Here is a 12,856-nt window from a genome sequence, read left to right as displayed (position 1 = left end):
AGGACCAGGCAATGGGTCGTGAAGATGTTAGTGATAGTGAAGGAACTGACAGATGGCGAGTTATTTGTTCCTTTTTCCAGAATTCTCCTTGCAGGACAATTTGTAGCACAACTCACAGAAAATCAACCCCAAAAGCAAGTATTGAAAAAAAAATGTCATCCTCACTGTGTCTCTGAAGGAAGAGGCGGGATCAGTTGAAGTCACTTTCTAACCTTCATTTTGTCATCTGTGTGCGTATGTGTATGATTCAGGAATATGCAGGAAGTTCCCTTGGGGCACATAAGGCAGATATACATCTCAACAAAACTGGCTTGTTGAGTCTGACCTGCTCTCTGCAGGTGCAGGACACCTTTCCCATGGGAGAGCCTTTTGCTTAGGTAATGACTTTAACTCCTGCAATTAGCCCGGGCAGCATCCATCCCCCCCTCACTCACCTCTACCCCCTCCCCGTGTGCACTGTTGTTGTTTAGCCCAGAGAGAGTAAAATACGTTCCCCTATCAAAGCGTTAGCCGAAGCGGCTGGTGGCTTCCTGTCTGTGCGTGTGTGCTTGCATCTGTTCGTTTGTGTCGCCGCATAGAGTGGGAGATAAATTTAGACAGTCATTAGCATAAAACCCATTTTTCCATGTCGTTAAGTCACAACTACCCCCCCACCCCCTCACTCCTCCACCCTTACAGCTTATGTGACGCTGCCGCCCAGTTCTGCACGTTCTCGTTTCCATCAGCTGTAGTCGACAGTGACTCATGCGGTTTAAAGTCACTGCTGCCAGTGTATGGGGAGGGAATCAGCAGCCAAAAGTTAAACTAAAGAAAATGTCTATGGTGCATACTGTATCTTACACATATGTCCCGGATCCTCTTTATGGTCGACAACAGCACAAACACCCTGTAGTCAGCAGTTTTCATGTCAGGTGAGAGCTGGAGAGAAGTCAGTTCCCACGGAGGATTAACAGCTGATGATGAGAGTACTTTCAAATGTTATAGGGCTGGCTTAGGGAACTAAGTAGATCTTCATTTGAATGATCCAATATGAATTCAAAATATGCTGAGAACAATCATTAAACTGCAGTATGACTTTGGCAGTGTGGCCTTTTCTTGTTGAAGCACGAAGCTTAGAGGCAGATGTCTAGTTGCATTTTGAAGAAAGCACAGGACTGGACAAATACAAACCTTTATTTAAGATGTGCAACAGGGAGGTGAAAAACTAAGGGAAGTGCAAAAATTCTCAGAAAAACCACAGTGCAGTCTGCAAATAATCATCTGTCCAGAACACATATACACAGCTGTATATATAAGGAAGAGAGGAAGAGCAAAAAAAGATATGTAGAAGCAGAGAGAGAGATTGTAGACTGTTGAGGAAGCAATAAATTTAGCTTTCAATCAGAAACATGGAGAGAGTGTATTAAGAAAAGCTCCAGGAATAATGCCTAGTCATCCTCTGCCGTTCAACCCCATTCATAGGGAAATGAGAGTGAGGTCTGCCAGTGTTTTCCCACAAGCAGACCCCGCATGCACACACGCACACGCACACGCACACACACACACACACACACACACACACACACACACACACACACACACACACACACACACACACACACACACACACACACACACACACACTGACTATCTGCAGACTGAAAAAAAAGACACGGGCGATGTCATGACTACTTTAGTCAAATGTGCCACAATTCATCACAGCTCCTTGAGACAAACTGATGCGTGTGTGCGTTTAAACTAGCTCAAGCTGACAGTATGGGAACATCTTTACATGATTGGTTGGTTGCATTGTTTCCAGTGTACGTGGAGGCAGAAATAGATTTTACTATAATCCTCAAGGCTGCAGTGGTGGTTGTGTTCATGCTGGAAATCATGAGAGAAGTACCGGGACAAAAGCACCCCAAAGGAGACATGCACAGACAACACACACACACACACAGACACAGGAGTGTGTGCAGCAGGGTGCACTCCTCTCGGAGCTGATCCACAGATACCAGTCAGCTCCACGGTCAGACCGGCTAAAAATAGCCAAACAATGAGCCATTCCCCACAAGGCGAGATTATAGGGCTGCTTTTGTTCAGAAACGTCAACTGTGCTCGGAGCAGTCATCCCGGTGTTCGATGAGAAGGCATAATAATGAGGTAATGTTATCAGAGTCGGGATGCAATTACACAGTGATGAGTGACCTTGGTTTATGTCCGTGTCTATCTGTCATCGTGTCAGTGCACGGACGAACAGGAACAAAGGACAAGGAGGAGGGCGACAGACATATTTTTTTCAGTGTAGCTTCTGAGTCAGTCTCTTAAAGGTTCCTTCTTTCTTTAATGTGCTTCTATTGGCTCTTTATTTTTCCCACTGACCTTTGGTTGCTGCTCCATTGAATATATACACGTCCTTGCAAACAACTACCAGTCATGTGATTGAAATACATATTATTCGTACACATTCACGTTCCTGTTGCAGCCTTACGGTCAAACTTTTCAAATCACCTGCTCCTCGCATCAATCTACACTCAATACCAAATCTTTTCAGAGTGAAAACTAAATGTTTGCATTGACATAAGTATTCAGACTCTTTACACTGTACTAAGCTGAAGAATGTTTTTCCAGCGCTTACAGCCTCACATCTTCTATGACAAGCTGTGCACATCTGGATTTCGGAATTTTGAATCTGATCTGAGTTCTGAATCAAATTTGACTTAATTTGAATGAATTCATAAAAATCTTGCGAATGATCTTTAAATATTTGTCTCAAGTGTTGTCTCCTATTCTTAATCAAGAGCCAAAACCCAGGATCTATCATCTGCTGGGTTTACCAAGTTTCTCATGAAGAATATCTGCTAATGAAGACTATGCTAAGAAGTGAGACTGTACATACACTTTAACCAGCACCCTCATGTTGTTTGAACATTGGGCCACAACTGAAGATCCTCAACATGGAACGTATAAAGACTGAAGATCAATGGGAGGGCATGTTGCCACAGGTGATCATTTATGCTTTGAAAAAAAAATACTGACTTTGAAATTTAAAAAAAGACTACAGCTGCTTACATAATAATGGTAATGTATCATGGCAGAACATTCTGTCATCTCTCTGTTGGACCACCATTACTGTCTCTCTCCAGTCTAAACCCAGAGGCTACTAAAATTATTAATGAAGACTGAGCCTCTCTGAGAACTACTGCGAGAGATTAATGCACTCAAACAATTGCCTGCGTGTAAATGTAAGTGTTGTGTGGGAGGTGAACTGCGTGCAAAATGTTGGAATGCGTTTAAACATGTCTCATTAAGTCTAGAGCGAATCAAATAAACACAAAGCAAACTACAAGTTCTGTCCATGTCCTAGTAACTTCTGATTAGTGTTGATGTTTATTGTTGACGTGTAAAGTGAGCGTAGATCAGCGGGAACTGATGAATTAACATTTTCGGTTAATTGCCCAGCCCTACTCAATAATGGTTTGAATGCACCACATGCTTCTCCTCGTCTTTCAAATATTATATCGTCAGAGGGCGAGGACTCCAAGCAATCCAGGGAGTCACAATCTTTTTTCTTCTTCTATATTTTAATGCTGTCTCAACTTCCAGCAATTGGTCTGAAAGCCAGATCAGATTGATCCATACCGAGACCATCTCTTTTGGTCAAGGCACCTTTCACACCTGCTATTTAAGTCTAAATATAGATGTGAAAACACCCTTAGTCAAACAGTGAAGAACCAACAATAGTGCCACTCAGTGTTACTGAAGCCCTAATCCTCAACATTACAAACGTGCCAGATCAGGTTAGTCAACTATTCATGACTTAATTGACCTAACAGCCATAAGCTGTAAAGAACAGCACTGAAATATAAGTTAAATTCTCAGTTAATCTATGCTCATGTTATCGGTCCGACAACTCTTCAACAATAGTTTATGAGTAAAGGAAAAATGGCAGGAGAAGAAACAAAGCATTCATAGTTTAAGCAACCTCTACCTAGATGAAAAAAGGAGGCACTCAGTTGCTATGATACAGCAACATAGTATATGCAAAATTCCTCAATGGTGTTCAGAGGGTGAAACAACAGATCTTTACAAGCACTCTGGCAAGAATCTGCAGTCAAGTACTCAAATAACCAATTGGGAGTTTTGACATTGACAGTTGAGTGTGAAGGCTTTCTACAAACTTTGCAATTCACAATAAAAGTCCACTCAAAACTTTAACAATAATGCTCAAGTGTCAGATCTGAGCGAAGGACAAAAGGTTGTCTCATCTGTAAGGTTTTAAAAAAGACAAAAAAATGGAAGGCAAAAGAAACATATGCCCTTTAAGTAGCTGACATTTTCTGTCTGAGTGAATGTTCTGAGATTGTTGAGCCTGTTCTACACAAAAATGTCTTAAAAATAATAAAGAGGATTGAAAAAAAGGAGAGGACGACCTACTCACAGTATTTTTTAGTTTTGATGATGTCACTGGTGACAAACGGATGGACAGACAGAAGGAAAGACAACAAGAAAGTCAGCAAGAAAGAAATAAAACATATCCACAGTATATAGATATATGGTGATATAATGGCAGTATCTTCAAAGACTTTGATTCTTGCTCGTCAGCCAAACAAACTGGTCCTCCAAGCAAAAGAGGAGAGTGGAGGCTTATTAAGCACAGAAACCCAAATCCCCCTCATGACAGCGCACCATTACCAAACGGGACTGATGAGTTATGAAGCTGAGTCATGCGGGCATCCACTTTCATGGCAACAGCGAGCACTTCAGATCGAAGAGGAATGACCGATGCACAGATTCCCCTGCCTATCTAAATCCACAGTAAGCCACTGAAATGCAATAACTCTGTCAATACGGGACAAAAGCATGGTTGATGTGATCTTACAGGCTCACTCTGGCCAAATTCATAAACTCAAATTAGATCAAAGTCTGCGGAAAAAAGTTTGGAAAATGTAGGGAACACACAAAGTAATCTGATTCAATTATGAGCCATCATCAGATCAATACGGATTATCTCTCTCCATTCCATATTGGAGCTTTTTGTAGGAAACCTGACCCGCACCGAGTAACACTGTCAGAGATAAATGGAGGAATAGAGGAAGCCTGACAGTTGTACAGTCAGAGGGTCCATTCCTCTGCTTCTCAGGATTACATTTTACTCTGGCAGCTGAGACACATGATCATAAAGTCTAAGCCACCTTCAATGGGAACTGCCTGCTTGTGCATTACTGTGAAGTCAACCACCCAGTAATGTTAACAACACACCCAAGTCTTTACATATTCCCCACGAGGAATCACACATGCCTGTGTTTTTGACTCAGCGCCATATTATTGGCATCAGCCAGCAGCACTCCATTATACGGAGTCATGGGGAAAGAAATCAATTGGAGGGATAAGACTCCCCAGACGACGGCCAATTAAAAGACAAGGGGGAGGTAGGGTAACTCTGACGACACCCATGGGCTTAAAACTACGACCAGTGTCCCCGAGCTGGGGGCTCTTGGGGACTCAGTCAACAGCAGGATTCTTCAGGTAAAGATGCTCATCAGAATTAAACCTACTGAGTTTAAATCTGTGTATAAAGCTGTTCCAGAAGATTGGGTCCAGAGGTTTTGCCTTTCGCGTATGAAGAAAGCAGCAGGAGATTGTTCGGCTTCACAACAACAGGAAAACGTCGAGAACATTCAGGTGAAGGGTGATGCCTGGGCAGCATCAGCCCTCATCACCAGAAGCTCTTCAATCTTCCAAGTTGACATGTTCGTCTGCATTTTCTACATGTACGGCAACTCATTTCCATCGTGGGATATTTGCATTCTTTTTGACTTTTTCAGTTTTGCATCCATCACCTGTTAGAAACATCTTCTCACCCACACACTCAATGATTTCTCCCGACATTTTCCAGCTATATCCTGGCTTTAACCCTACTTTTTTACCCCAAAAAATGTCCAGAGCAGCTGAATTGCATTCTCAAATTCAGACCCTTCTGAACATGTCCTAATTCAGTGCATCCGAGTGATGCTGAGCACCTGATTTTCACCTTCCCATTCATTTAATGACAGTGTCCAACTTGTATCACAGAGAGCAGGGAACCGTCAGTGGATAAAAGGTGAGTGGAGAGTCAAACCCTCAGCACCATTTGAGCTCACAGGCCCACGGTACAATAGCCGGGTGGGAAACGCAGCAGCTACAACAACAAAAGACGGCTTGTTGTCGTGATAAAAGATTTGGCTGTTGACTGTGACAAACTGCAATGCAATATGTCACATCAACAGAAGACTGATTGTAAAGCTGGCCCAGCATAGGCGGGCTTTCGTGACCACGGGACACACAGCAGCACCACCTCTGCACGGCCAGCTGGTACATGTGGGGCAGCATCTTTATATCAGGTTCACTGAAATGATGACCACCTATTTGAGCCAATACCAACAGAGCTATTTCAATTATTGCGATCTATTTAACCATTTGACACAAGAGAGACCAATACCTCATCTCTCTGCTATATGTACTGATAGAAATTAGCTAGTAGTACCAAGAAACAATAGATGTCCAGGCTACATTTGACCCACATACTGAATAAGCAGGCTTCTTTTTTTTCAGACCCACTTCAGCCACTGAAAATATCATCCAAAATCCATACTTACATGAATACTAAATATGAACTATTTAGAATTATGTCATCGTAATAACCCTACCAACAAATAAGCCGTGGATATTATTAAAAATGTCAAAAAATGCCATGGTATCAGGTGAAGCTTGCTAAACCAAGAAGCAGTGTGCAAACACAGATGAAAAAACCTGCATTGTGTTAGCCTCAGCATTGTGTGGTCCCCTGCATTTAACACAAAGAACAAAAGGTACATGCTAAATCAACAGTATTAAGGGGTAGGCATGAGTCATGCTATATCACCACCTATTTGTTTTAGACGACATCAAACTAAAAAACCCTGGCACCTCTTGGTTCGAGCACAAAAACTCTGAAATACATTAGGCGGCCAAACAATGAAGGGATTAACAAACAAACAGAAGGTTGTGAGGGTGCATTGTATGTTATGTATATGTGAGAGAGCCAGCAGAGAGATGCACCACGAGCACAGCTGCTGCATGTTGAAACAGCTGCAGCGAGCGAGTTACCAAACTCCTCCTTTCAGGGGAAACAATAGCTTCAAGGTCAGCAAAAGGAAGATAGGGTCCAAATTCTGATGTTTCAGGTGGATACACCGGGGCCCATAAACATTCAAGGTTGCTAGTAAACCTTAGTAGTAACAGTGCAATGGTTTGTGGGATTTTTTTTCTGTTCTGGATAATGTACTTTATGGTGCCCTGACCCACTGCATGGGAAAACATACGGGTGAGATATTGGCATGCACCACAGACACTGGAGAGACTGGACCTGGTTTGGTTTCACACTGTCCATGCAAAGGCTATGCTAATGTACAAGGCAGCTCTGCTTAAAAGTATCAAATGCATTGTGTGCTAATGCCTAAAGGGACTGAGATAAATCAGTATGCAACACCTGCAGCTAAAAACGGGGAACAGAGAGAGAACTAAAGTTATCTTAAAGGCCGTGAAAACGTGTGTTCTGATAGAAATGGACACTTGCTGTTTTTGGACTCGAGCATTAAGGAAGTTTGAGGTGGAGGTGGAGGAGTCCAAAGAAGATACAGCTACATGTTTAGGATTTTCTGAATGAACACGGCCAAGTGTTGCAGACTAAGAGCAGCGGTGTTCTTACTGGATATGACCCTCATGCCATAGGGCTGGGGACAAGCAGATGAAAAGCGCTCAAATAAAACCATATCTGAGGAAGACACAGCTTGGGGAGGGGGTCAGGGTGTGAAATCTTGAACCTATAAAGCATCTTCAGTGAGTGGGCCTCAAAGCAGCTACAGTGTGTTACAGGGAAGAGTCGGAGCATTGTGTCATAGAAAAAAGAATGGAAAGCAGAGAGAGGCAGGAGCATAGTGTCAGTTCAGATTTCACAGCTCCCATTATAGCTCTGACACAGAGGTCTGTCTCTCCAGCGGGTTACCGCCCTAACAACAAACATACAACAGCTTCAGAAAAAACAGTGTCTGCCTTGCACACGGATCATACTGTATCTGAGTGGCTGTATTGATTTCGGTGGCGCTGATAGCAGCCCTGGCACAACAGGGCAACCCAGTTGGCGGGAAGCGGACAAACCACAGTTGGTGTCAACCTGTCCAACAAAGTAGCGTTGGCAATGATAAGACATGATTACGCATCCTATTTGTGTTGTGCCATTGCCACATACTCAGCCGGTATCCATTAAAAACCAGAGAAACAACTAAGCACAGCCACAGGCGTAGAATTCCAAGAGTCAATACCAATAAACAAATACATGACAGAGTGGGTGACTTCTCATTTCCTGCTGAGCAGCTGCTGGAGACGTTCACTGACTGCACCATTCTGAGCACTGAGGCAAAGGGCTTGAAACTTTCAAATAAGATGAACTTTAAAATATTGTTCAAATTAATAATTGTGGTCCAAGGGTCAAGTAATTCGATTTAGCAATGTAGCTAATAACTAAACTGTACCTATCCAACTCTTAGGCACAGCGAGAATAGACTTGAACTCCTTATCAAGTTCAGACGAATCATTTGTCCTTAAAAAACAGGAGGTCTTGCCATGCAGCATTCCAATCAGAGGGTGGAGAGGTTTTTATAATGGAGCGCTCCAGTCTGCACATGCAGGAGGGATGGAGCTCTTCTTATGTTTGAACTATAAGAAGAACTGGAGTGACGTCACGCGGTACGGCAGCTGTGGTCAAGATCTGCTGGTGTAGAAGTCAAGTTTGCAAAAAAAATGATGTATCATCCGAAATACAGCTGGGTACATAAGAATCTAGTCGTATCTTCAAAATTTCAGCTTTTTGATATGATTTCAAAAAAATGAATTCTTTACGACATCGCAGCTGAGGATACACTTCCTCCCGTGTGTTCCTTTATAATAACTACAAGGCTTTGCTTGGGTCCGGTCGGAAAATGAAGTGAGTCATGAGCTTGTGGCTTGCATGTAAAAGGTACTTTGCAGTAGGAGGAAACGGGCTCATCTATATGTGACACCATACCGATAAAAAAAGAATAAAGATTGCAACAGTTTATTCTCCTGATACTGATATGGGGGGGGGGGGGGGGGGTACACAGGAAGTGTCTGCCAGCATTAGAAGAAAAAAGACGAAGGATGATTTTGGCAGTTGCAAAGGGGCAAGACTGTATTTTCCCTGATGATAATACACAGGGTTAGGCTTAACCCTAACCCTAACCCTAACCCAAAGCTGGAAATTCAGTTTAATTTGAGATTACATTGCCTGGTGTTCTTACAACCAAAACTATACCTGCTGTAACCATGTGGCTAGCAGAGCAAAGGTATTAGCTGGACCAGTAACTCAAGGGGGAAAATGTCATCCTCTGCCGCGTAGAAACACTAAAATCACAATGTAGTTTGGACGAAACCACTGTGGTTAACGTGGGGATATTTCTAAGGTTTCCTCACTCCAGCCACAGCAGCACTTGGACAAATCATAGTGTCAACAGTTGAGGTGATGGAGGGAAAAGCAAAGAAACTGGTGTTTTGGTAAGTGGGGGATATCTGGGCTAACAAACCCTGAGTCGTGAGCAAACGCTTCCACACACAACCACGGACTATCTGTAGTCTACAAGCTTCATTCATTGCTATGGAAGTATTATTTGCATAAGTGCTTGTGTACACTGGTGGGTGCGGCGCGATGCGATTCGGACAGCGTTACCGTTTATAAAGCTCATATTTGTACACATGGCACTGGATTCCCCTTCTGTTATCTAATACGATCCCAATATCCATCCCATTACTTTAGGTGGACCACACCTACGTTGTTTACCCAACCAGTTTCAGGACCGACTGAGAAGGTGTGGTGGTGCACAGTAATTGCAGATGAGCAATCACGTGAAAGAACACCACAAACCACACGTTTTTAAACTTTCCTCTTGGCCTCATGTATTATCTGTAGTATAAATAATATTACAGTGTTCTTAAACTGTTATAATTTGGTTCTCTGCCCCTGCTTTATTATTCACAAATATATGAATTCCTTTATACTCTGTAGTCTATGTTTTCATTCTCATTGGTTGCTGAATAAGGTTTTTTTGATTACATGTTTGTTGGTTTCGATGCAGTTCAGGATTCACATGTAAATATTTTAATAAATTAAACCTTGAAGCTGTGATCCATACAAATCCAGAGAGTAGCCTCATGACAACATATCAATTGCATGGCCTCCTCCAAACCAAACCAGTATGATGCCTAATGCAAAAAATCTGACTTCATTCATAAATACATGCCCCCTGGATTGAAATATAACCATATTACAGTGTTTTTTTTTTCTATTGTACAACAGCTTTTCTTTCTCAGCTGTAAGGAAACAGCTCCAATAGCATCACATTGCTCCCTGAGGCCTAAATGTTCCACTCTGCTCTATGGCTGAGTGCATGTTAAATGAAATGTAACTAGTTAATCCAGATTAAACTGGGTGGACTGCAGATCCAGTGATCTCCGAGGGAGTCTCCGCTGTGGCCACCGCTGGATCGGAACTGGGTCGGAACTGGGTGGGAACTGGGTGGCCATCGAAGGACACAGACATTAGCTGGGCCCTGAGCTGATGTGTGAGAGCGGAACAACGACAGTGATTTGTGTGTGTGCGTGTGTGTGTATTCGTTTTCTGTAAATCCGCAGGCTGAGAATAGCGTTTTTTTGAGGGGGGGGGGGGGGCGGTTGAGGAAGAGCAGCGGTGCGCATCACCAACCCCTGCTACATCCGCACGTACGCTATAACGCTAAATACGCCGATTTTTAAACCACGTTTTTTCCTCTCGGGCGGGTCGTGAATCGCTCTTCCATCCACCATCCCCTCCCTGAAAAAAAAAAAAAAAAAAAACCATCGTACCTGGTCGACGGGGAGATTGATGATCTCGCTGATGGGCTGCAGCAGAGTGGATCCGGTGCATGGTGCCGCGGTTTGGGTCGCCATGCTCGGTGAGGATCCGTCAGAAAAAAAATCCCCAGTTTTCTCTCTGTTGTCTCCTTCCTCCTCTTCTCTTCTTCCCCTCCCCGCAGCCGCTGCTAGATCCGCTGCTGCTGCTGCGACGGGCTGGACGCTTGTAATCCACAGAACCCCCCCCCCCCCACCGACAAAGAGAGCAGGGGTGGGATGGTTGCAACCCACCACTTCCTGTTTCGCCCTGTTCAAGATTCAAGATTAAAGAGTTTTATTATCAAATGCACAACAATAACATCAAGCAGTCGCTGGCAATGAAACGCTTGAGTCACAGGCTCTCTTCTAGCAATGCTCAAGTAATTACAACCAAAAAATGAAATAAAAATAAAATAGTATAAAATAGAATATCAAAATTTGAAGTAGAAAATAAAATATATATATCTAAATATATATATATATATATATATATATATATATATATATATATATATATAAAACTGAAGAAAAAACAATAGTGCAATTATGTGCAATAGTGCAAATATGCCTCGGTGCTGGTTTAGTGGAGTTATTGCCGTTCGGAGGAGTTTAAAAGTCTTATGGCCTGGGGGATGAACCTGTCTCTGAGCCTGGTGGTGCAGGCCCGGATGCTGAGGTACCGTCGGTTAGCACCTCACAAATATGAGCACATTTGTGTTATGGCTGGTTCAAGTGAACATGTGGCTGGCTCAACCCCAACCCTGGGCGACATCTGCCTCGACCGGTTGGGGTGAGAGGAGAAAAATGGAGATGAGAGGAGAGATGGGAGGCAAAGAGGGGAGAGTTTCTTAACCATCATGTTTAAGCTCTGTCAGACTGGTTGTTATAATGTTAATAATAAACTTCAGTAGTACCTTTTAGTCGCAATGACGTTAAAAGCCGAACCTGAGGGTATGCTGGGGCTCAAGGTAAATCTGACTGAAAAGAGACAACAACAACAAAAATTCAGATTTGCAAAAAAAGAGCCCTAAAGTCCCAAAAGATGATCTTTTTAAGGACTTCAGGTGCTCTATAGAAAACACGGTTTGAAACTATTTTCAAGCCAAATAAACAATTAAACAGAGCACAATGAAAGTGGTAAAGAGATAAGAGATAAAGGGAAGACTTACAACAATGGGAGTGCTCCACATATCTCACCTCTAAGATCAATCTTAGATGATGGCTTCTGCCAAACCAGAACCTTTACCACCTCTGATCGGATACATTGCAGGCTTTCTTTTGTCCTCTTTAACTTGTCGGATGTTTACATTTGTTTCTGTATATTGTTGCTTGTACACATGACAGTTTCGGCAAGAATGCACTTTTACATGTAATGTTTTTTATACTGATGTTCATTAACATGCTCTGTCCCTATCAAATGTATAAGATAAACAAATAAAAATATATAAATCTGTCTGAAAATCTAAAAAAAAGGTAAAATATTACAAATAAAGAAGATAAATCTGTGTAAAATACTAAAATACACTGGTGTTAGACCTTGTTAAACAGCGGCTGTGCTGCATGACGATTAATAATGTGGTAATATTACTAATATTATGCCATATACGACCGACACAAAGGTTACTATTACAGTAGAGTAGGTGGTGAACTATCTTGACTGCAGAGCTCCTTTGTCGACATTAAAAATGGTGTAAGTGTGGGTGGAGAGATGGGGACCCGCCCCTCAGCAATAACCATCTTTTTTTGACCTATCGCGAAGGGGAAAGTGAAAGCCACCAGCCAACCGGGTTTTTCCAAATGGAGGGAGGGGGCGGGGCGAAGCTTGATTAACAGTTTTGAGAGCAAATCGAAAATGTGCCTGAGCTGATGATTCATGTGGAGCCTCTGTCCCTAGCCCTCAAGTATTTGTAGCATT

At 42.7% G+C, this 12,856-nt stretch overlaps 1 protein-coding gene across 1 annotated transcript in view; it reads right to left on the bottom strand.

Annotated features, from left to right (window-relative positions):
* The window catches only part of mboat2a (membrane bound O-acyltransferase domain containing 2a), a 39,352-nt gene extending 28,246 nt beyond the window's left edge, over window positions 1-11,106 (bottom strand). The window contains exon 1 of the mRNA XM_061082574.1: window positions 10,915-11,106. Within this exon, the coding sequence (XP_060938557.1) occupies window positions 10,915-10,998 (84 nt within the window). The 5' untranslated portion in view covers window positions 10,999-11,106. The remainder of the gene's footprint in view (window positions 1-10,914) is intronic.
* Window positions 11,107-12,856: the final 1,750 nt, after the last annotated feature.

This window comes from Limanda limanda, chromosome 12 (assembly GCF_963576545.1).
Source record: "Limanda limanda chromosome 12, fLimLim1.1, whole genome shotgun sequence".
NCBI classification, from domain to species: domain Eukaryota; kingdom Metazoa; phylum Chordata; class Actinopteri; order Pleuronectiformes; family Pleuronectidae; genus Limanda; species Limanda limanda.
Note: the sequence above shows the minus strand (reverse complement) of the source record. Positions and strands in the feature narration are given on the sequence as shown.